Source organism: Rhineura floridana, chromosome 4, assembly GCF_030035675.1.
Source record: "Rhineura floridana isolate rRhiFlo1 chromosome 4, rRhiFlo1.hap2, whole genome shotgun sequence".
Classification (NCBI taxonomy): domain Eukaryota; kingdom Metazoa; phylum Chordata; class Lepidosauria; order Squamata; family Rhineuridae; genus Rhineura; species Rhineura floridana.
The window spans coordinates 127,753,114-127,778,717 of record NC_084483.1 but is presented as its reverse complement, the minus strand read 5'-3'; the positions used below and the strand labels follow the sequence as shown (position 1 = coordinate 127,778,717).

General features: G+C 40.6%; 2 protein-coding genes across 6 annotated transcripts in view; both read left to right on the top strand.

Annotated features, from left to right (window-relative positions):
- Nucleotides 1–9,006, top strand: part of PDE10A (phosphodiesterase 10A) — a 205,405-nt gene extending 196,399 nt beyond the window's left edge. For all 5 annotated transcript variants that reach the window (XM_061624354.1, XM_061624351.1, XM_061624353.1 and 2 more), the window contains one exon: nucleotides 6,611–9,006. In XM_061624354.1, the coding sequence (XP_061480338.1) occupies nucleotides 6,611–6,725 (115 nt within the window). In that variant the 3' untranslated portion in view covers nucleotides 6,726–9,006. The remainder of the gene's footprint in view (nucleotides 1–6,610) is intronic.
- A 2,886-nt stretch (nucleotides 9,007–11,892) lies between these two features.
- The window catches only part of C4H6orf118 (chromosome 4 C6orf118 homolog), a 53,743-nt gene continuing 40,031 nt past the window's right edge, over nucleotides 11,893–25,604 (top strand). The window contains exons 1-4 of the mRNA XM_061626372.1: nucleotides 11,893–11,974; nucleotides 17,713–17,805; nucleotides 21,231–21,923; nucleotides 24,757–24,879. Of these exons, the coding sequence (XP_061482356.1) occupies nucleotides 21,246–21,923; nucleotides 24,757–24,879 (801 nt within the window). The 5' untranslated portion in view covers nucleotides 11,893–11,974; nucleotides 17,713–17,805; nucleotides 21,231–21,245. The remainder of the gene's footprint in view (nucleotides 11,975–17,712; nucleotides 17,806–21,230; nucleotides 21,924–24,756; nucleotides 24,880–25,604) is intronic.

Here is a 25,604-nt window from a genome sequence, read left to right as displayed (position 1 = left end):
CTTCTCTCAGTCCCAACACGTTCACAAGCGCGATTGGTGGGGATGCGACATAGGGCCTTCTCGGTGGCTGCCCCCAGGTTCTGGAACTCTCTTCCTAGGGAAGCACGAATGGCCCCTTCCTTGCTATCCTTCCGTCGGCAGGCAAAGACTTTTTTATTCTGACAGGCTTTTGGACTAGAAGATGTTTAAGATAGGGCCTCATAAGGTCTGTTCTATTGTTCTATGGTCCTATTCTTAATGTTTTAAATTGTCTTAGTATTTTAAGTGTATGTTTCATGGTTTTAATGTCACGAATAATTTAATTCTATTTTAATTGTATATTTTTGTATGTTTTTTTTACCTATGTGTAGTTTTTATTTGTAAGCTGCCCTGAGTTCCAGTTTTGGAAAAAGGGCGGGGTAAAAATAAAGATTCATTCATTCATTCATTCGTGAGACAGGACTTATCCTTGCAGAAGCCATGCTGGTTCTGCTTCAGCAAGACTTGCTCTTCCATGTTGTTGTTATATGCCTTCAAGTCAATTACGGCTTATGGCGACCCTATGAATCAGTGGCCTCCAAGAGCATCTGTCATGAACCACCCTCTTCAGATTTTCTAAGTTCAGGTCTGTGGCTTCGTTTATGGAATCAATCCATCTCTTGCTTGACCTTCCTCTTTTTCTACCCTCTTCTATTTTTCCCTACATTATTCTCTTTTCTAGTGAATCATGTCTTCTCATTATGTGTCCAAAGTATGATAACCTCAGTTTCATCATTTTAGCTTCCACTGATAGTTCTGATTTAATTTGTTCTTCTAACACCCAATTATTTGTCTTTTTCACAGTCCATGGTACGTGCAAAGCTCTCCTCCAACACTACATTTCAAATGAGTTGATTTTTCTCTTATCCGCTTTTTTCACTGTCCAACTTTCACATCCATACATAGAGATTGGGAATACCATGGTCTGAATGATCCCAACTTTAGTGTTCAGTGATACATCTTTGCATTTGAGGACCTTTTTTAGTTCTCTCATAGCTGCCCTCCCCAGTCCTAGCCTTCTTCTGATTTCTTTTTTTTTTTTTTTCAATAATTTTTATTCAGATTTTCATAAAACATACAAGACAAAATCATAAAACATTCAAAGACAAAAAACAAAATCAAAAATAGTTAAACAAAAAGAAAAAAAGAAAAGAAGAAAAAAAAAAAAACAAAAATAAAAAATAAAGAGTAAAATATTGACTTCCCATTTGTCAAAGATCAAATCAGTTATAAGTCTATAATATATAGCAATCCTGTCTCTTAAGTCATATTATAAAATCACTTTCCTCCAGTAGTTATCTTACTTAATCATCAAATCTCATAAACATTACTTTATTCTTTCCACAAAAAGTCAAAGAGAGGTTTCAATTCTTTAAGAAATATATCTATCAATTTTTTTTTCCAGATAAGCATATCGATTAATCCATCTCATTACTAATTATGATAATCTTATTGTCATAACCATAGTCTTCTGATTTCTTGACTATTGTCTCCATTTTGGTTAATTACTGTGCTGAGGTATTGATAATCCTTGACAAGTTCAATGTCCTCATTGTCAACTGTGAAATTACATAAATCTTCTGTTGTCATTACTTTAGTCTTTTTGACGTTCAGCTGTAGTCCTGCTTTTGTGCTTTCCTCTTTAACTTTAACCAGCATTCGTTTCAAATCATTACTGGTTTCTGCTAATAGTATGGTATCGTCTGCATATCTTAAATTATTGATATTTCTCTCTCCAGTTTTCACACCTCCTTCATCTTGGTCCAGTCCCGCTTTCTGTATGATATGTTCTGCGTATAGATTAAACAAGTAGGGTGATAAAATACACTCCTGTCTCACACCCTTTCCGATGGGGAACCAATCAGTTTCTCCATATTCTGTCCTTACAGTAGCCTCTTGTCCAGAGTGTAGGTTGTGCATCAGGACAATCATATGCTGTGGCACCCCCATTTCTTTTAAAGCATTCCGTACTTTTTCATGATCTACACAGTCAAAGGCTTTGCTGTAATCTATAAAGCACAGGGTGATTTTCTTCTGAAATTCCTTGGTCCATTCCATTATCCAATGTATGTTTGCAATATGATCTCTAGTGCCTCTTCCCTTTCTAAATCCAGCTTGGATGCCTGTCATTTCTCACTCCATATATGGTAAGAGCCTTTGTTGTAGAATCTTGAGCATTACTTTACTTGCATGGGATATTAAGGCAATAGTTCGATAATTACTGCATTCCCTGGGATCCCCTTTCTTTGGAATTGGGACGAATATGGAACGCTTCCAGTCTGTGGGCCATTGTTTAGTTTTCTATATTTGTTGACGAATTTTTGTCAAAATTTGGACTGATTCAGTTTCAGTAGCTTGTAGCAACTCTATTGGTATGCCATCTGTTCCTGGTGATTTGTTTCTTCCAAGTATTTTAAGAGCAGCTTTCACCTCATATTCTAAAATTTCTGCTTCTGCATCATACGGTTCCTCCGTGAACGAATCTGTCATCCTGGCAACTCTTTTATAGAGTTCTTCAGTGTATTGCTTCCATCTTCCTTTTATTTCATCTCGGTCAGTCAGTGTGTTCCCCTGTTGATTACTCAAAATCTCTAGTCTTGGTTTAAATTTCCCTTTAATTTCTCTAATCTTTTGGAATAGGGCTCTTGTTCTTCCCTTTTTGTTCTCTTCTGTTTCTATACAATAACGATTGTAATAGTTCTCTTTGTCCCTGTGTACTAGTTGCTGTATTGTTGCACTTAGAGTACTGAACATGTTATATCTCCTTTGCTTTTGCTTTCCTTCTCTCTTTAACCATTTTAAGAGTTTCTTCAGTCATCCATTGAGGTCTTTCTCTCTTTTTAACTAGAGGTATTGTCTTTTTGCATTTTTCCCTGATAACATCTCTGACTTCATTCCATAGTTCTTCTGGTTCTCTGTCAACTTAGTTTAAAGCCCCAAACCTGTTCCTTGTTTGATCTTTATATGCTTCTGGGATATTATTTAAATTGTATTTTGGCATTATGATTGCTTTGTTGTTCTTCTTTAGCTTTACTCTGATTTTCGATGCAACCAGTTCATGATCTGTACCACAGTCTGCTCCTGGTCTTATTTTCACAGAAAGCATGGAACTTCCCCATCTTCTGTTACGAGTTATATAACCAATTTGATTCCTATATAGTCTATATGCTTGGTTATTTTATCTTTAGCAATACTTTCTACCAGTTTTCCTGCGAGAGATGTTAAGCTAACCAGCATGTAACTTCTGGGATCCCCCCTGAATCCCTTTTTTAAGATTAGCATTACAATGGCCACTTTCCAGTCCTTGGGTATGAAGGTGGATCTGTAGGACAAGCTATATATTTTTGTTAGAAGATCAGCATTCTCACAACTCTCAGGTGGGTGCCATCTGTACCCTGTGATTTGTGAATTTTAATTTTGTCTATTAAGTCTAGAACATCATCTCTTGTTATCACTGGTTGTCTCAGTTCCTCAGACTCCCTTCCTGCAAAAGTTAGTTCAGGCGCTGGGATCTACTCTTTATCCTCTCCTGTCAAGACAGATGCAAAGAATTCATTTAGCTTCTCTCCAATTTCCTTATCTTGCTTAAGTACACCTTTGATTCCCTTGTCAAACAAGGGTCCAACTGTCTCCCTAGAGGGTCTCCTGCTTTGAATGTATTTCAATAATTTTGTGTTGTTGGTTTTTATGTTTTTAGCAATGTGCTCCTTAAATTCCTTTTTGGCATCCCTTATTGTCTTCTTACATTTCTTTTACCAGAGTTTGTGTTCCTGTTTATTCTCCTCATTCAGACAAGCCTTCTTGCTTCTAATAGCTTCTTTGACTCTGATCGTTAACCACACCAACATCCTCTTGGCCCTAATGGTAACTTTCATGATCTGCAGTATACATTCCAGCTGAGCTTCTGATATTGTGTTTTTAAACAACACCCTAGCGTTTTGGAGTGATTTGACCCTCTGGACTTTGCCTTTCAACTTCCTTTTTACCAGTCTTCTCATTTGGGGGAAGTTTCCTCTTTTGAAGTCAAAAGTGTTGGATTTTCTTGGCAATTGGCCATTTATTTATTTATTTATTTATTTATTTATTTGTTCACTGTTCCTAATCAATTTGAGAGCACTTACATCTCGCACCAGGTCCTGGTCATCACTTAATATTAAGTCCAGGGTTGCTGTCCCTCTGGCCGGTTCCATGACCAAATGTTCAAAGGCACAGTCATTTAGGGTATCTAGAAATTTTACCTCTTTGTCATGACTGGAACACATATGTAGCCAGTCTACATCAGGGTAGTTGAAGTCACCCATTACTACATTTCCTACTTTGGATACTTCCTCAATTTCATTTTTCATTTCAAGATCTCCCTCAGCATTTTGGTTAGGGGGACAATAGAATGACCCCTGTACTAAATTATTCTTGGGACCCAGTATCACCACCCACACTGATTCTGTGGAGGAGTCTGCCTCTTTGGGAGTTTTTAGCTTGCTGGATACAATGCCCTGTTTCATGTGTAGAGCAACACCACCTCCAAAACTTATTTCCCTGTCATTCTGATATAATTTATATCCAGGGACAGCTGTGTCCCACTACTCTTCTCCATTCCACTATGTTTCCATTATGCTTACTATATCAATGCTGTCCTCTAAGACCAAGCACTCCAGTTGTTGTGTCTTGGCTCAGAGGCTTCTACCATTGGCCTATAAATATTTGTATATAGTGTCTCTCTTCAAGTGTCTGGCACTTTTGGTTTGGCCTGTGGTAATTTTGCCTTTCTGAATTGCTGTCCTGTGCCCCAGCGCTCACAAGGTCTAGTTCTAGGCCTGTTCCATTTAAATTTTCATCTTTTTTTTTCTTTATCGCAGGGGGAGGTTTATTCTGAACCGAACCCTCTTCAGTTTCTGTCGGCTTTCCCCCCTCAATCAGTTTAAAAGTGGCTCTGCCACCTTTTTTATTTTAAGCGCCAGCAGTCTGGCTCCATCCTGGTTCAAGTGGAGCCCATATCTTTTGTACAGGCCTGGCTTGTCCAAAAATGTTCTTCAGTGCCTAACAAATCCATACCCCTTCTCTCGAAACCATTGCTTTAGCTAAGCATTGAGACTACAAAGCTGTGTGTGTCTAGCTGGCCCTTTGTGTGGAATTGGTAGCATTTCAGAGAAAGCTACTTTGGAGGACCTGGCTTTCAATATCCTTCTAGCAACCTAATTTTACTTCCAGGACCTCAATACTGCATTTTCCCATGTCATTGGTGCCATCATACACCACGACTACTGACTCCTCCCTAGCACTGTTTACCAAGCTACCTAGCCGATAGGCAACATCTGCAACCTTTGCGCCAGGCAGGCAAATCACTTGGAGTCTGCACGCCTCTCGCACATCCCACTATCTATATTCCTAATGATCAAATCACCCAGTACAAGGATTTCTCCACCCCCTCGGAGACGTATCCTTGGCATGAGAGGATGCCTTCCCCCAAGGAACGGGTCCCTTCTAAAGAATAATGTCCCTCTTCCTCAGATGGACATTCCCCTTCGCCAAGGCCCTCATTCTAAATGATATCATGAGAGCTATCATGTCCCCAAAGGCCTCATTCACAAACCTCTCTGCCTCTCAGCTTCTCCAGGACAGCCACCTTGGCCTCAAGACAACAAACTTGTTCCCAGAGTGCCAGGATCTCATTGCACTGAGGGCACACCCATGATTTCTGTCCAGGAAGATAGTGGTACATGTTGCAGACAGTGCAGAACACTGGGAAGCCCCCACACCTCTGCTGGCTTCTTACCTGCATAATTCTTTTGGTAGTTTATTGAGTTAATTTATGAAAAGCTTAGGTTTTGTTTAGGTCAGAAAACAGACAGGCAGAGTGGGAGTGCCCTGACTTCCTTGCTCTGCTGCTTAACTCACCTTGACACTTTGTCAGCTGGGGTCGAGATACTTTGTCAGCAGGCTCCCTGTAGCTTGAGATACAGAAATACAGCTATTGCGGCATAAGCCTAGAGTAGTCAAACTGTGACTTTCCAGATGTGATTGAACTCTGACTCACATTAATCCCAGCCAGCATGACCAACAGGGATGATGAGAGTTGTAGTCCAACAGCAGCAGGAGGGCTACAGGTTTTCTGTCTATCCCTGGTAACAGCATTCATGGAGTAGAGTCTATTTTGTCAGATACATGAAACATTATCTTAAGTTGGTTGTGGGAAGTGGGGATTGTAAGCAGTGAGGCCAGGGAGAAATGAAATGTGAAAAGTATGCACTGTGATAATTACATTAAAGATACTTACTAATTGTCCATTTGCAAGAAGTGTTGATGATAACACAAATATCATGGCTTTAGTAACCTAATTAAAACTAATAATGAGATAGACACCCATTAACTCAGGCCACGGGTGATAGAATTGAAGTCCTTGGTAAATTCTAATTCAGTGGTTTTATACTAGAGTCTCCCTTTGAAGTTCCCCAAAATTAAGAGGCCTATTAACATAAACAAGAGCAGTTGATCCCTATAAAATACTGCTGATGCTTATATAATATTGCTAATGCTTAGATGTCCTATTTTGAAAATAATCTTACATTCAATGTTCTCTTTTTTGCTTCTCCAGGGAAAATCTTAAACAATGGGAAAAAGTGATACGAGGAGAAGAAGCTTATGGATGGATACCACCACAGTCAAATAGCACGGGGACAGACTCAGTACCTGTGAAGATAACTGATTGATACACATTTTAAAATTTATTTGAGACTCCCACTCCTTTTTTAGGCTTTTAAAAAGATAAACACTGCAAATTCTAACTGGGAAGCCTTGTGCAAATTTTCTTTCTTTGGTGATACAGTGTGAACAGACTGACTGACAATTCAACTGTTGCAGAATCAGTTATCAAAGCAAATGTTTGGCTTGTAAATATAAAAGACGGCTTTTTCTCATGGGCTAATTTGCTGAGGCCTTAATTTAAATTTGTTGGGCGGAGAAGGCAAATCTTAGGTGTTGCTTTTAAATTGTGTCTTTGTAGTAGGGATTTTCAGTGGTACTTGTACAACACTATACTGTCTCTGGCTTTAATACCAGTTTCAGTTGGGAAGTTCTTGGTTATAAATAGGATCTTTCCCCATTGTTATTGTGAATGTTTGTGTTTGATATTTGTGCAATCAGTTAAAACTATAGCAGAAAATCTCTGGGGCTGAAACTATCATTGAGTTTACAGTACTTGAATTAACTTGCTGCAAATGGGGGGAATTTAATTTCCAGATACAAAACTCCAAAAAATTCTTCTATAAACATCATGGGCAACTGCTCTATTGCAGGCATGTTAAACATCTGAAAGGTACAACCCTTGGTTCTTCAAAGTAATTTCATATACTAGAGTATGTGTTTATTTTTACACTGGAAAAAATAGAATATGAACCTCTGGTAAGGAGAGCCGTAGCTGTCCTATCAGGTACCAGAGGGCCTTCCTGTCAACATTCGTAAGAAAAATGGGCTGAATTTCAAATTTGGCAGCAGAGATCTGCCAAGTATTCAAATCAGTCAATTTATATGACATGTCTCCCAATCCCAACTAATCCACAAAAAGCAGGACCTTCCAAACAAAAGTCATATTTACTAGGTCATGGTACCATCACAATAAATGAAACAGATGTTCTCACTAGCTTTTCTGTTGCTCACTACTACTCTGTGTATCTTATTCAGCCCCTTCCCATCAAATTCCCAAACAACTGGGAACCTTTAAAAACTTCCTTTCCTAGTCTTGTAAGCAGGTTGCCCGCTGAACAAGAGAGCTGATTTGGATTTGGTTGCACTCAGAAACTGTGAATTAAGATCTGTACTGACTTCTGCAGATAATTACATTATGTGAAATAAGTGTATACCTCTTTGCAGAATCAATTTTCAGACCAAGTGCAAACATTTTAACCTTAATAATAGATTTATAGGATGTATAAATTACGCCATTAGGTTTAATCCTAGCCCTACTGACCTCAATGTGAGTTCTTCTGTGAACTTGAACAGATATGGAACTAGTCTTTTTCTTTGCCCTTCGTCTTACCTGTTCCCTCAAACCTCCCAAGTGTAGAGTCTATGAATAGTAGAGGAGCAGGATTGCTTATCGTCCTTGCATTTGCTTTATGCATTCGCTTATGGTCCTGGTTGCCATTTATATAATGGATGTTATATTTCAATGACTATACATAGAAAGTCTACCACATATACGCCTGATCTGCACAAATCTTTACATGTGTGTGTTGTGTGCTTAGTGTATGTTTGATTGTGTGACTGCCATGTCCAGTTTGGCCATGCTTACTTGCTTTGGCCACGCTCACTACTGCCATGCAACCCTAATAGGATTGGCCTACAGGGAATGCAGCTCTCAAGCAAGAAAAAAAAAAGATTTCCATTCCTGATTTAGGGGTTCATGTGAAGAAGCCATTGGGAACACTGTACTAAGGCTGCTTCTCTTGTTACTTAGGTGTATCCTCAACAACGTGAAGATGAATGAAAAGGTACTATGAGAATATGTGTTTTCAGGTTGGTATCTGTGCGATGATCTATGAACTCTGAAAATGACTCGGATTCTGACTTCATTTTCTGACAATAGATTTCACTTACTGTAATTCTCAAAGTACTTTTTGTTGTTGTTGTTGCCACTGCAAAATATCAGCCATAGCATGATGCTTAAGAGTTAATCCCATGCCATTATGGAGGAACATTAGAAGCAGACTTCAGTCTAGTGTTTGCCTGTCCTCTACACAGTACCAACAACACTTTTTTTTGAGCTCGCATATTATGGATCCTATGATGGATTTGGGGGAATGTTGCTTTAGCGTGATATTTATGTGAAAATTATATTTTTATCTGACTCATAACTTTTCCATTGTTGTTCAACATACTATGCAGACTATGCTGTCTGTACATTGTTCATAATATTACATTAGCAGAAAATATTTATTCTATTTAAAAAAAACCTGACTGGGTCTCCAAAGAAATTTGCCTTAGGTTATAATTGAGTGCATTCTGTTACAAGTTTATACATAAGTGTATACTGTTTGATCAGAAATACAGTTGCAGAAATATACTTGAACCTTTGTCATACATAAGATAGTTAGGTTTAAAACTGTGCACTGGCAGGTCTTTTAAAAGACCCAGGTTCTTAAAAAGATGCAGTTGACTACAGTGCCCTAACTGTTAAGGTCTTCTGCTGATTCACTTTAATGAATTCACTTGTTATAGTGATATATGGAGCAGAACCAAGCTGCTGTGAAAGGAAGAATATACACCTAGTATGATCTGATTTTGTTCATTTGGATAACTGCATATAATGCTTATATGTGTGAAATCATGTGTTACATATTTTTCTGATTAATCTAAAGCATTCCTGTGCACAATGTGTGTATATATATATACACCTAGAAAAATGACAGTAGTAATGTGCAAGAAATGGTTCCAGATGTGATAATATTTAAAAATGGCAAATATTCAGACTTCAGGCTGGCTTACACTATAGTGGTAATGGTATGTATGGTGTACCTCAATACTTATGCATCTGCTGATGGTGATGGAAGTTGTTTGGTATGTGTGGGCACTACTAACCATACAAGTGAGTGCAGCCTGGTTTCACAATAATGACTCTCACTTGAAAAGACAAACAGAATTATGAAAATAGGCTGCACTCTCACATGCACTGATTGCATGGATGTCAGAATCACATCAGACTGCTTGCAGATGATCATATATTTATATATACACACACACATATTACTTGTTCTCTGCTGCCCCCACAGCCCTCTTGAAATGTATTCCTTTTTCCAATATAAAATAATCTCAGAAATTAGGTAGATCAAAGTCGTGTAATGTTCTTGGTGGTATTACATAACTGCTATCTTTTACAATGTAAAATTTACATGCTTATATTAAGTGCATACATAGCCTTCCATCTCCTGGGATTTTGTTGTTAGTAGGTATGTTTGTGGTCACAAGGCATTGTCCCAAACTGCAGCCTATAAGTAGACACTTGCACATCTATCACATGTGAAGTTATCAGAATAATTTCACATAAAAGTTAAGAGGTAATCAGCTAGTAACAATTTATAGAAGAAGTAAGATGAAAGATTACAAGCCACATGTAATGAATTGTGTAGTAGCCAGTAGTGGGTGTTGTAGTGAGGCAGAGCTGACGAACCGTCCTCCCTATACCCACATCTCTATAGCTTACATGAACGGCACTGGGGCAGGGCAGAGCAGCAGTGAAGTTGGTGCTGCATGGCCATACTGGTGGAGCCAATGATATACTTTACATGGAGTACATGATTTGAGAAAGTTCTGTATCCTCTGGGTTGTGTTAAAATGTCTGAGTCACTTGCTCAGTCAGTGCTATAGAAAACGTACAGCATTTGATTTTGTAAAAATGTGGCTGCCTGTAACACTTCATGAAGTTCTGACTCTCCTATACATGCTTTGAAAACACTGTGATGCATTCCCCATGTTGTGCAATGTGTAAAGCAAGCTCATTTGTTCTGAGGATACCATTCTCTCCTAATTGCTATTAGGAGACTCAGATTATAGATTGTATATTCCAACCTATCAAAGGCACATCACAGTAATTTTTTGCTGACCGAAAAACTGTGCTCAATGGAAACAGGGTGTATACTCTGTCATACACTCAAAACATTACTAATGTAATTGGTTTGTAGATTTAAAACCATGTATATCCAGGTTCAGTAGGTTGTAGTGGGAAGAAAGAACTTAAAAGGCAACAATACCCAATTTTACTATATCTAAGAGGTTGGGCTGGGGAAGATATATATATATATATATATATATATATATATATAATACTGAGAACATTCTTTGTAAAAAGAAATATGCAAGTGCAATAATTTAAATAGGTCTTAACTTTGCATTTATAAATTATAAATACTGTACATGGTATGTATTACTTTCATGTATTCATCTGCAGTCTTTGTATTTAAGAAATCTCAAAACTTTACTATTATGTTTGTACAACAGAACATATAATTATTTATTATGATCTAGATAACTTGTAAATAATTTTGCAAAACCAAACAGCCAGAACATATGCATATCTGGGGTCCTATAGTGAATCCTGTTTCTGCTTTAACAGCTGGCTGTAATGCAGCAAGACATCTTCTGTGGATATGTAATTATACATATAAATATATGTATGATACATTAAATATTTAGAATTGTTCATAATTTTAATTGAATTATTCATGCATATACATATATACATGTTGTGAATATTACTGAATACAGAGATTTTATAAAAAATATAGTTTGTGTTCATTTTTATTATTTCTGGGGAAGTGGGAGAGAGACAGGAACCCTGCTCAATTTGTCTTCATAGGATAAATAGTTCCGTGCTGTTAGGTAGGGGTACATAAATCATTCTGAGGACCACTTTTATTGCTAACTTGAGATGACTGCTATACTATGTTAACCACAGGAAAGCATTTTTGTTGAGCATTTCCAGAATTAGTTCATTTGTTCCAACTATTGATCATAACAATATAAGCAGCTTGCAGACTCTATTTCTGCTGCCAGCTGCAAACCTCCTGTTGCCTTTTTAGCTGTTCCCTCATTCATACATCGCCCCATACCTAAAGTGACTATGTCTGATACACACATTTATTATAAATTCAGTATAAGAACTCGGAAAAACTATCTTGGAAAATTTGTTGTATTTATCCATTTTTAACTAGCTTGTCATTGAAGCAAAGAAGTTGGATTTACCATTAAGTTAAAATATCCTCTGTTGCAAAGAAAAGCTAACCCCATGGAAATATGATATCCAGGAACTGAGGCTTTGCTTTTGATCAGGCCTGGTCAGTCGTGCATTGTTGCTTAACAGCCGTAGGGAGTCTAAGAAGAACTTGGAATGTTTCACTGGTTTCCTTGGGAACAAGCAAACCTCATAGAAGTAGCTATACCATGTACTTTGTGGAGCTTATAAAATGTAAGTTGGTGTGCAATTTAAATCTTTTAGTGATGTGTTTTTTAGATTAATGTGTGTACAGAGGGGAGATTAAAAGTCCTTTCTGTTTTGGAGAAGTGCTTTATAGCACATGCAGAGTCTTGTGAAATTAGTCAACGGTAAAAGCAAGGTACCACAAAAGGGCATGCTGTTTTTGTTGATTACTTAAAGCTGGAATTGTTAATAGGGGTACTACTTGTTCCTTTTTCTTCCATTATATTTAAATTAAAAATTAATTCAATTTCTGCATTTAGCTATACAGAATTTCTTCTAAGATGGTCCAAGTAATAAAATATGTCTGACATGTTGCTACGTTTTCAACATTTGGCACTTTCTAAGTGATTGAAAAGTATCAGTTGGCAGGAACATCAGATGATTAGGCAAAGGCTCTGAATTCCCACATATCATGTGGCTGTAGGGTTACCAGACCTCCGTTTTTCAGCCAGAGACTCCGGTTTTGGGGAGTCCCCTCTGGGTGACTCACCTTAATCTCTGGACTTTCAGCTTTCATTTTAAAAAAATTAAGCTTCTAGGTAGTCTGGTTCCAGAGATATACAGCAAACCATCAGCCACCCCCCCCAACTTCGTAGTTGCTCTACGTTCTGCACTGATCCCTGCCCTTTTAGGTTTTTAGCCAATAAGAAATCAGGGTTGTGATTGAGAAGGAATGATAGAGCCAAACATATAGAGTCAAATTGAATTGTCTGCCTTCAAGTCGATTCCGTCTTACAGCGACCCTATGAATATCGTTTTCATGGTAAAGTGGTATTCAGAGGGAGTTTACCATTGCCTGTCTCTGAGGCTGAGAGGTAGTGACTGGCCCAAGGCTCAGAAACGTGCTTTTTCCTGCTTTTCTGAACATCTCACAGATTGAATAAGTAAGCTTTCAGTCTTTTTCTCTCTTGTGTGTAGGAGTAAGGTTTAAATTTTGAAGAGGACAGTGTTCTGCAAACTTCCCAAATTGAAACTTTAATCCAGTACCTGTTTTTCCAGAATAAACATACCCAGAGTAAACCCCATTGAATTCAATAGGACTTCTTTTTGAGTAGACATGGTTAGGATTGTGTTGTAAATTGATGGGACTTTTGAGTGAACATAGGAAAGAATTGTGTTGGTGTATATCTTTCTCTCCCCCTCCAATCCTATTTTTAAAGCAATTAGGAGGGCTTACTTAGGTATCACTGTTTTTATTATATAGGAAACTAATACTGATTTTTTTAATGTTCTGCAATGATCAACTGGTTTTGACGATAGACGATTATATGGGGTGTATGTATTTTTACATCTCCTCTGTGTGTGTGTGTGTGTGGGGATTTTCTAACAACCCTGTGAGGTAGGGTTGCAGTCTGGAAACCAAGGCAGCTCACAATAAGAAATCCCTTTAAAATCCAATAACCATAAAAACAAGTATAAATAAACAGTTGCAAAACAGCGTAAAGTGGCATGATTCTGAATTTTGGGTTGCCTGAATGAAGTTGCTTATCACTTGAGGTTGTAGTTCTGTCCCTGTTTGTGTAAGCCCCACTGAATACATGGGGACTTTCTTCTGAACAACTATACATAGGATTGCACTATAAATATCTTTACAGGTTGCGTAAATAATAAATATATTTGATAGTCATGCTTATACAAATATTTCTTTTTCATATTTTTGGTTTTTGGTTAGGAATCCTGACTGATTGTGAGATGCTTAGTTTTCTGCCTTACTCGTAGGAATCTTGTGATTGGTATGGTATTGCATTTAAGAAATCATCACTGTCTTTTGTTCTTTTTCTATTTGCATTTCATTTACCTTTATCGTAAATGATGTTAAATTTGGATGTTAAAAGGTAGGGACAGGGCATTCCAGGCAGGGAGTTGCCAACCCTACTTGGATATGAATATCTTTGCAGAGGATCCCTAGTCAAGCTTTACCAACAACACAATCCAAACCATATCTACTGAGAAGTAAGTCCTATTGAGTTCTATGGGTCTTAGTCCCTTAGTAAGTGTGTTTAGAATTGCAGCTATAGAAAATCCATCTTTACTCCTGAGTGCTCCCATCTAACATCTCCACAACACTAGGTTCCTTTCTTCCTACAGTGGACTTCTGGTGACTGGACTGGCCTAGCCTGAGGGCACTTGAACCTTTTTTGTCAGAAGTGAATTAGCTAGATTAAATGTTCCCTACCCAGGCTCCATCTTTTAGCCAAGATTTCTATCTTAATTTCCAATCAGATAAATGTTTTTGTATGAATTGTATGCGCCAAGCAACTGTGGTTGATGCTTAATGTATCATGCTTAATGACATCACTTAGACTCGCCCCATTACATCACTCAGGCCCACCCCCAAAATCTCAGGGTTTGGGATGCTTCTGACCTGGCAACCTTATGTGGCTGCCACTTTGGGTTGCCCATGAACAACTTCTCAGGCAGCTGTCAGAAGTCAAAAGATCACCTGTGCTATGACTGGATGAGGGCTAATAAACTGAGGCTCAATCCAGACAAGACTGAGATGCTGCTGGTGGGTGGTTCTTCTGACCGGATGGTGGATGTCCAACCTGTCCTGGATGGGGCTGCACTCCCCCTGAAGGAGCAGGTTCATAGCTTGGGGTTCTCCTAGAACCATCTCTGTCACTTGAGGCTCAGGTAGCCTCGGTAGCACGGAGTGCCTTCTACCAACTTCGGTTGGTGGCCCAGCTACACCCCTATTTGGACAGGGATAGCCTGGCTTCAGTTGTCCATGCTCTGGTGACCTCCAAGTTAAATTACTGCAATACACTCTACGTGGGGCTGCCTTTGAAGATGGTTTGGAAGCTTCAGCTTGTGCAAAATGCAGTGGCCAGATTGGTAACAGGGACCAGACAGTTTGAACATATAAAACCAATTCTGGCCTGCTTGCACTGGCTGCCTGTATGTTTCCGAGCTCGATTCAAGGTGCTGATTTTAACCTATAAAGCCTTACACGGCTTGGGACCACAATACCTGATGGAATGCCTCTCCCGACACGAACCCACCCGTACACTACGCTCAACATCCAAGGCCCTCCTCTGGGTGCCTACTCAGAGGGAAGCTGGGAATCTGGCAACAAGAGAGAGGGCCTTCTCAGTGGTGGCCCCCAAATTATGGAATGATCTTCCTGATGAGATGTGCCTGGCGCCAACACTGTTATCTTTTTGGCGCCAGGTCAAGACTTTCCTCTTCTCCCAGGCATTTTAGCATGTGTTTTTAAATTGTTTTTTAAAAAATGTGTTTTTAAATGTGTATATTTGTTTTTAATGTTTTGAATTGCTGTAAACCGCCCAGAGAGCTTCAGCTATGGGGCAGTATATAAATGTACTAAATAAATAAATAAAATGTTTGGAAGCAATGAAGATCATAATCTAAGCAGAAAAAGGAAATTGATCTTTCAGTGTGGAACACAGCTGGGACATTGCATGCCACAACACACTGGTTGACCAGGCAGACCCTAGATCAGACAATGTGTGCTATCTTATTTATTGAAAAAAATTAAAAAGTTAAAATCACATAAATATAACAGCGGTGGAACACCACCACCCCCAAAAAAAGAGGCTATAACTTCAAGAGCTCTCCAGAAGCCCTCCAAAATTAGGAGCCAAATGTCTGGGATAAATGATTTTACCTGGCGCCTAAAAATAGATAATGATGGCGGACAGGCGTGCCTCCCTGGAGAGAGCATTCCATAAGCAGGGGGCCACCACTGAGAAGGCCAGGTCTCATGTCGCCACCCTCTGCACATTCCTCAGAGGGGACACACAAAGAAAGGCCTCAGATGCTGAATGCAGGGTCCAAGTTGGTTCATATAAGGAAAGGAGGGCCTTGAGGTATTGGGGTCCTGGGTCCTATAAGGCTTTATAGGTCAAAGCCAGAAACTAAATGGTATCCAGTGTAGTTGTGCCAGAATTGGTGTTATGTGCCCTGGTGAGCCATCTGCCTGCTGAATTCTGCACTAGCTGCAGTTTCCAAACCATCTTATAAGGCAGCCCCACTCATAATGCATTGCAGTAATCCATCTTAGAGGTTACCAGGGCGTATACAAAAGAAGTCAGGCTATCCCTGTCCAGATAGGGTCATAGCTGGGCCAGCAGCCAAAGGTGATTGAAGGCACTCCTTGCTACCGAGGCCACTTGAGCCTCAAGTAACAGTAATGGATCCTAGAGTACCCCCAAGTATTGCACCTGCTCCTTCAGGAGTGTAACCCCATCAAGAGCAGGCCACATCCCCTCCATCCGGTCTAGGGAACCATCCACTAACAGTGCCTCAGTCTTGTCTGGATTGAGCTTTAGTTGATTGGCTTTCATCCAATCCATTACTGAGGCAAGACATCATTCTAGCACATCCACTGCCACACCTGGAGATGTAGAGGAGGTGGAGTTGAGATGCTGACAACGTACTCCAAATCTCTGGATGACCCCACTCAGCCGTTTCATGTAGATGGTAAATAGCATGGGGATAAAATCAAACCCTGCGGAACCCCGCACACCACCCTCTGAGAGCAGAACCACTGCAAAGTAGTGCCATCCACCCCAGCCTGAAAGATGTCATGGTCGATGGTACTGAAAACTGCTGAGAGAGCAATGAGGATTAATAGGGACACACTTCCCCTATCTTTCTCCCAACGTAGGTCATCATACAAGGAGACCAAGGCAGTTTCTGTGCCAAAACTGGGCCAGAAGCAATGGCAGAAGCCAAAGGTGTATGCACTGCCACTTCTCATCAGAGTGCTTCACAGATGCAGTCATCAGCAGAAATCACAAGACTAGTGGGGCATGACTTGCAGATCAGATTGCTTTGTCATGTTGAAAGGCCTGGGTACTCCCAGCCTTAGCTGACCTAAGCCTGTCTACGCATAGTGTTAATTGTGTGGCCTGCAACCCCACTGAGATTTTTTTTTAAGTGTAAACCTTGGTGTGAGGGATGATTTTCATTAAAACCAAAACATGCAGGACATTACAACAGGGGAAGGGAGGATTAGCATAAAGTATAGTTAAGCTCCTAGTCATGCAGAGGACTCAGTTTTACATTTGATCACCCAGAGACTGAACTGCAGCAACTTTGGCTACTCCACGTGAATGTTCTCCATCTTGCTTACAACCAGGAACAATTATAGTAAGAGTCTATTACTCTGCCTGGGAGGCATTTCTGCCCTAGCTCTAGATGTAATGGTGACACCTTGAAATAATTCAAAAGGGTTTCTCTCTTCAAACACTTTATGTGGCTGCAAAGACCTCCCTATCACAATGTTGTGACCAAAGAGCCATAGCCTGAAGCTCTTAACCACTGATCTTATTAGAGACATTCTTGGCAGAATATAAAAACCCACATTTCAAGCTTAAAAATTGTTTTGAAAAGCTGTATGGAGTGATATATAAAGAAAATAAAGTTCTTTAGGGTGTTCAAAAGACGTGGTACATCAGATACTGGAAATATCCCTCACTCCACAGATGTAATGTGAGTTTACCAGCTGCTGTTGGCTTCTGAAGAATGAAATTTCATTAACCCCTCCCCCCATAAAAGTGTGTACAGAGGCATTGGGGGCTTGAACCCGTGACCACCGGCTTCAAAGCAGTATACGAGCTTCTCTCTCTGTGCAACAAGGATTGTCTCAGAGAATCCTTCAAATGCTACGTATGTACCATTGTTCCTTTGTTGAAAGAGTGATGGCATGCCTGTTTCAGGTTTCAGATTTGCACTGAATCAAGCCTCCTTGTTATGCACAGGGTTTTAAAAAGAACATCTTAGAAGTCTACTCATCTGAACTGCTGATGTCATGCCTTCTACTGATCTTGAGCCTCAACACGGGAGGTAGAAGGGTAAGATACTGAAGTTTCACAGTAGCAGCCAGTAGAGCAGGGTGGGGCAGCATTGCTCATCTGTCAGAGTGTGTCTGCTGCTGTGCCTGCACTGACCTCCCTGCCGCTTCCCCGCACCTTTCCCTCCTCTTGAGTACCGACAGCGACCTCTGTCTTGGGAAGCAAGGTGACGAACACCACCTCACTCTGTCCTTTCGTATGGCTCACAGGAGCTGTACAGGATTAACTCACCACTACAGGTAGACCAGATGTGTGTGTGTGCACGCATGTGTGGCCCTACAACTCAGTGCTCCCATTGTTAAATTTCAAGAGTGTGGAATGACAAATATCAGTCAGTAGTGTGAGAGTAGGCATAGCTGTAGTGTTACATGAACTATATTATTGCGCACACCCCAATCTCTGCCCACTGGCAGGCTCCTGGAGAGTCAAGGCCTCTTTCCCCCCCGCTACTGACTGCGACTCCTTGGAGTTCAGTTCCATTCAGCTGCCCATTTACTCCCTGCATCTCTTTAACCACCACTCCCATGTGAGTGCTCTGCAGCTGGGCTTCTGGGTCAGTCTCAACTCCTTGTAGCACCTGATCAGGCAGGACACTTACCTCCTTACATAGGGTCTCTTTTTTCTCTTCAAAGACGCTGTCAAGCTGCTGAAGCATAGCATTCAGCTTGCCTTCAAAATGTCTTTGAAACTGCTGCATTTGTTGCTGGTACATCAATTTAATTTGTTGTGGGAGTGTTGCTGTTCCTCCATTTCTGCTCCAGGAAACTCAACCCAATTTCTGACACCAGTGTTGCGCACACCCCAGTCTCTGAGCAGTGTGAGACTTCCAGGGGTTCCAGCGCTTACCGAAGGTTCAGTTTCCTTGGAATGAAGGTCAGCCAAGACTTTGGTGTCTTTAGGATATATGGTTTTATTTATACATATAGACAACCTGAGCTTAGGCTAGAAGGGGCTCACAGCGTTAACACTCCCACAGATCTTGTTTCCCTATTAGGTTTCTAGAAGACTCTCCAAAGCCATGGCTTGGGGCTCAGCACACAGAGCAGTCAAGCCTCTCTGGATCTTTCCAGCTCCCAGCTCCACATCAGATTCACTCACTAACAGACTACCTCTTGGCCGCAGGACAGGGCAGGGAGGTGCTCTACTCTTATTGGAAGAGCATCATCAGCCAGCTGTTCCTATGCCAACAGATGTCTTGACCAAGTCTTTAGACACTTAGATTGGGTACTTGACAGACCCATTAACTTAACGAAGAAACTGGCTAGACCAGTTCAGGAGATTCCTTTACTACAAATTCCCATCTCTTCAGACACAGAATTACAAGATTGTTGGTTACTCACAGATATTATTCATACCAACCCGCAATCCTATAGCAATATTTTCCAATTACATATGGGTCCAGAAGCCTTGTATCAGGAACACCTGGCCACATAACATAGTCATGGAGGGTCCCAATTGTCAAAGAAAGTCATGAGAAGTGGCAAAAGGGTGGCTCAGAAAGAATAGAGGATGAGGAATCCCAGTCCAAGGGGAGGGATTCCTAGACTTTCAGGGGCATTGGATCAACCCTGTAGAAGGATCACAAAATACCCCAAAATATCCCATAAGACAGTGGTAAGATCAAATATCCAAAACTTTCCATTAAGAAGGCAGCTCAGAACACCAGCCGTTCTCCCTCCTATCACAAAGAGGGCTTTTCAGTCACACAGGGTATTTGATGGGATGCATGCTGTTTGAAGGACTCTTGAGTCTCTGCCCTCCACTATATAGGGATATTATCCTCACCCCCTGGAATTTCAGTACACTGCTGTTAGCTCTCACCAGCCTACCTGTGCCATTAATTGCACTTGAAGGGGTGCAGAACACTTAGCTAACAAATCTGGGGGTCTTGACAATTATATCTAATTATGCCAAACATTATATTGCCTTCATACCAATTTACCTGTCATGCTTCTCCAAAAGAAAGCAATGTTTGTGGATAATGCTGAGCTTTATGTTAAAGATCCTTTGCCAACTTCATAAAATAAGGGGAGGGAATGATGATTAAACCTATGGTGTAAAATCAATAAGGGCCTTGTTTTAACAGGATAAAGCCACATGGCATGCTTGATCCATCCTTCATTCCTAAAATGGATGTTATTTCCTACATAGCACAAATAGTAATTCTCCCTTCATTTCACCCAAACTCCTTCACCCCAGGGAAACCGAGTAGCATAGATGGCATATTAGGCTGATTCTGAAATTTAGACAAAAGGAATTCCTCCTTGCTTTCTTCAAGCAGCCATTTTTTTGATAATCTAGCTTCAACACTTTTAAAGTGCATTTGGAAGTGTATAGGCCTACAGGCCCTAGTGGAGGAGTCACCTCAGTTGCCTTGCAGGATAATAATAATAATAATAAAATTTAATTTATGTGTCGCCTGTCTGGCCATTGGCCACTCTAGGCGACGTACATGTAAAGAATTAAAACACAATACAATAAAATACAACAATACAATGTGAAACAGTACAATAGCAGAACAATACTAGTACAGGGTTAGAGGCATTTCAGTCATAACAGTTAACCCTCCCCGGAAATCCCAAAGGCCTGTTGAAAGAGCCAGGTCTTTAAGGCTTTACGGAATACATTTAGGGAAGAGGCGTGCCGTAGATCTTGTGGGAGGGAGTTCCATAAGGTGGGGGCCGCCACTGAGAATGCCCTCTCTCTAGTTCCCGCCAATCTAGCTGTTTTGGTCGGCGGGATTGAGAGAAGGCCCTGTGTGGCTGATCATGTCGGGCGGCATAATTGGTGGCGTTGAAGGCTGTCTGTCAAGGACATATGCAGAACATCTGTGTGGTTCTCGCTGCATCTGCTCACTAAATACAAGTAGCTCTATGCAGATGACAATATAGATAGAATAAACACATGGAGGCTGGGGCAACCACTGGCTCTACCTCAAACCTCTCTATGTTCATGTAAAGCTGTACACAGAGCCTATATGTATACAAACTGTATAGAAGTCACCTCTGCACGAGCAGTCTGTACCTTGCAGTTTCACAGGGAACAAGTTGCACATATAGCTTGTATGTACATAGACTCTATGCACAGGTTTGGCTGGTGAGTATGAACCTGCCCCACCTTCATGCACACATTCTGACTACAAATGTGCATTCTGACTACATCGTCAAGTGGAACAAATGGTCCTCAAAATGAGGTGCAAAATTAAGGTATTATTTTTTTCTGCCTGGAAACAGTGTTGCTTCTCTATATCCCAGGGAGCAGTCTGTCATACTGAAATCAGGGAGAGGCATTCTAGTGCAGTATGGTTAGGCTGATTGCTTCAAGGTATCCAATATGAATCAAAATTGTTCAGAAACACCTCAGAAAATGAGAGACGTTGTTTTGCTTTCTTTAGCTTGAGCTGAGCATTCTGTTTATATGCACAGTGATGAACATTCTGCATGGCAGGGAAGAACAAAAGAAGCAACCTTACGGACCTTTTAGATGGAGTGGAAAAGGCCCACAAAGCTGAGATTCAGCTTTACACCTCAGGCCATTTAAATCATAACAAGCTTTACAAGCCTGAGCAATCGATAAAGCGCAACTACTGGGAAAGGGCCAAAAAATCTGCAATAATCCTCACGAAAAGAACCCAGTTCACATCACCCAGTGAAGTATCCCGAAAGACAAAGAATACTTTGACCAGCTGTGATGACGCAACACCCACTCCCACCCGAGCCAAATCTGCTTCTCATTCATGCCAGCAACCTCGGGCTTCCAAGGCCAGCTGTAGATCTCCAGTAGGTACTTCCTTCGGCACCACCTCTCTCAAACTGCAAAGAAAGGAGGCAGAGGAAGGATTTGGCACATTTCGAAAGCAACTTATAAGGGAAGAGCTGGACGTTCCAGAGATGAAAATGCTGAAATACAAACCAACAAAGAACAGTCGGCTTTGCCTTATGAGGGAGGCAAAAGATGAATACCAGTTCCTTCCTTCTTACTTGGCTGGTGTGACCAAAACAGACCAGTTTCAGAAGTTCATGCAGTTTCAGAAGGATGTTATTGCAAAGCAAGATTTGCTGGAAAATGATTATATTGGGAGCAGGTCAGCGGAGCACCATGAACGGAAGTTGGCTCAGGTAAGTAAACAGTAGTGGGGAATGAGATAGAGTGCACACTCATGTTCCCAACTGATGTAAAACTCTTGAAAAAATGTCATGAGGGATCAATGCTGTGGGTAAACCACATCTTAGGCATTAGTCTAGAGATTAATTACACAACCATGAGAGTGGCTGTATACTATAGCCAGCATCGATTTTTTGCATTCCACGATGTTAAATTGAAAATACTCCCATGCCGTTCTGCTGCTTCCCATAAACTCATTTCAAAACAAAACCTTACAAAACCTATAGTCCTGAACTCAGAAAAGCTTGCTTAACAACCCTTTCAATTTTCATGGCGATACACAAAACAGGCAGAGAGAATCAAGAGTTTAAAGTGTAAAAAGAGAGAGAGAGAAAACAGACCCCATTTGAGCTTTTTTTCTGTCAGAGTTCTCATAATCTGTTGAAATTAATTAAAAATCAGTCATGTGTACAGAGTATCTGTAATCCTATTACTAACCTTGCCCCATACTCTGCCCTTCATCTGCTGCAGTTTAAAATTTTTTTAAATGCCTGCTGTAGGTACACCACATCAACCTCCTCAACACCTTGCCCCTCTCCCTTTTGGTTGCTGGCAGTGACCTCTGTGTTGGGAGGCTAGGTGAGCAATGACACTCTGCTTGGCTCTGCCCTGCCAACCACTACGGCAGTCAATCATTTTCACCAATGCTAAGTGAACTTTACAGAAGCTATGTAGAAACCCAGTAGAACTTTTTTCTGTTTGTTTTGTTGCAAGAGGTATTGTAGAAATGTGTTATTGTTGTAATGGATTTACAGACATGATGAAAAAGGGGGACTGTTGGCATTAGGCCGTACTGCCTAAGGATGTTTTCATCAGATCTGGAAAGTTACAAGCATGTGTCTTGAGAAGCAGTCTTATCTGCCATGCCTGGCCTGAGAGAGCAGACTTTCAAGGTCAGACAGGTTGTCATGGTAACGGGAGATAACAGCTGGGAAAGTTGTAACAGCCTGCTGTTGGTTCTTCTGGTCTTCTGCATCATGCCTCTGACCTGAGAGGCTGTCTTACTTTTGCTTTTGGAGAGAGATGTGCTGTAGAGCTAGAGGGGGGGAAACTGCTGAAAAGCCTTAATGTCTTAATAAAAGACTCTTAACATGCTCTAATGCTCTGAAGAAGTTTCTTGCTCAACTTAACTCCAACGTAATGTATGCTGTTTCACGCAACAACGCACACACGCCAACATGTTTGTGTGTGTGTGTGTGTAATATATATATATATATGAATCCTGCCCAGTAGGAGCCCAGGGCGGCAAACAAAAACACTGTAAAACATCATAAAAACACAGACTTTAAAATATATTTAAACAAAACATCTTTAAAAACAACTTAAAAAAAAAGCTTTAAAAAAATCTTAAAAAAAAATTCCATCACAGACGCAGACTGGGATAAGGCCTCTACTTAAAAGGCTTGTTGAAAGAGAAAGGTCTTAAGTAGGTGCTGAAAAGAAGAGAGATGGTGTCTGTCTAATATTTAAGGGGAGGGGATTCCAGAGGGTAGGTGCCACTACACTAAAGGTCCGTTTCTTATGTTGTGTGGAACAGACCTCCTGATAAGATGGTATCTGCTGGAGGCCCTCACCTGCAGAGCGTAGTGATCAACTGGGTATATAAGGGGTAAGATGATCTTTCAGGTATCCTGGTCCCAAGCTGTATTGAGCAGCTGTATAGGTACACCAAAACCAGAACCTTGAACTAAGCATGATAGTTAATGGGCAGCCTAGGATGGGCAACTAGGATGTCTGGGATGTCAAAACTGCCATAAACTCTGATTTAGGGCTTTACAGGTCAAAACCATGAGTTGCGCTCTTCACAGCACTAAGGGGAGCGTTCCATCAGCATAGGGATTTCTCCTTGTGCAGTGGAATGTTCTCCATCTCTCTTTGCCCTGTGCATCCCCTAAATCTGTTTTGGGGATTTAGAGATGATACAAGGTATGCATGGAGTGGGGGGGGGAGGTCCCATTGCACAAGAGGAAATCCTTTAGCTTTGGCAATTATTTAGTTTGAATACCACCCCAACATTTTAAATTGAACCCAGAAACTATTAAGTCACCAATGTAACTGATACAGTATCAGTGTATTATGATCTGACCCCCATAATCATTCCAACAGCTGCTTTCTGCATATGAATTTCTAGTTCTTATGGCAATGCCTGCTCACATCTCAGAACTCAGAATAGATAGCTGGATGAGATGTTCAGTAGTTGGAAGTGGAACTTCAGCATCTTTGCCCCTCCTGTGACCAAAACAAAAGTAATGTATGCAACATTTGAGAAATTATGAAAATATACCCAGTTTGCATAAACTACACTGTAGAATCCAGCTTTTCCTGGCTTTGAATTTGTATTTGTGTGCTTTGATTTGGATTCCTGGATTGCACAGGGGGTTGGACTTGATGGTTTTATAGGCCCCTTCCAACTCTACTATTCTATGATTCTGTGATTCTATGATTGCCTGGGTGAAAAACTTTATTTTGTTGTATTTTTGAAAAAAGCATGGAGTAGACACACAGCCCCTACCTATAACAAGAGGGGTTGGGTTCCTATAAGAAGCAACATGATCTCTGAATGCGACAGGAGGTAAGCTGTACAAATGTTCTCTTCAAGAACTCGCTTGCCTTTACACATGAACAAAAACACCATCTGTGATGGGGCTTATAGCTCTCCGCTATCCAGAAGAGTAATTAGTTTAGAAGTGCTTGAGATTCGACTGTCAGAAATTCATATTCTGGCTGCATACAGTTCAAGGTAACAGATCTGAGTAAATCTTGTGAATGAATTTGATTTCCTTTCAGGCACTTCAGAATATCTGCGACTGCAATCATCCGCATTTCTACCGATTGCAGGCTGTTAGTGACGTGTTTGAAGATATCTGCAACAGCTCTTTAATATTTGGCGACATACTGAAGGAAGTGAAAGTATGTGCTGTTCCTAATGTTTAAGGCAGTATATCCTGAGCCTGCCCCGATGGCTTCTTTTGGTGTCCATGCTGCCACATTTAACTCCTTATTCATGTTCATCTAACACTTGCTGAGACAACAGATCACCATGGTTCTGTGTAGCTCACCCAACCTCTATCACGACAACATTGGATACAAATTTATTTAAAAAGTTATATTCTGAACAATGTGCATATTTTCTCTAGTGAACATTTCCTATTTTTATTTAGAAAACATTTTTGACAATGAGAAAAATTGCTTTGAAAAATTATCAAAGGAAAACGAAAAGTTCAGTTAAATACTCATTGGTAGGCGTATGGTTTTTGTTGTGTTTACCCGGCTTTCAAGGTGACAGAGAGTTTTTCTGTGTGTCTTTTCATTCATTCCATAAATCATTTTTCAGGGGGTGGTCTGCATTCTGCAGCCATCCCAAGTCCCACACTTCCACAAAACCACATGACATCCTCAGCTGGACTTTCCTTTAAGTGTGGGAGAGCCAGTAATGTAATGGCAAATTCAGAAGTGCACTCCCCCTTCTAAGATTATGGAATAATCTGGTCAGGCTTGAATAGTGCTTTCTGCACTATCACTTAACAGGACATTTAACTGTCCTTTCTCACTGTCAAAGATACTGCTTGAATTAGAGGGGAGAAACACACTCACTGTTCTGCCAGTTCCAGTGTGTCTCCACCTCTCTCTTCTGA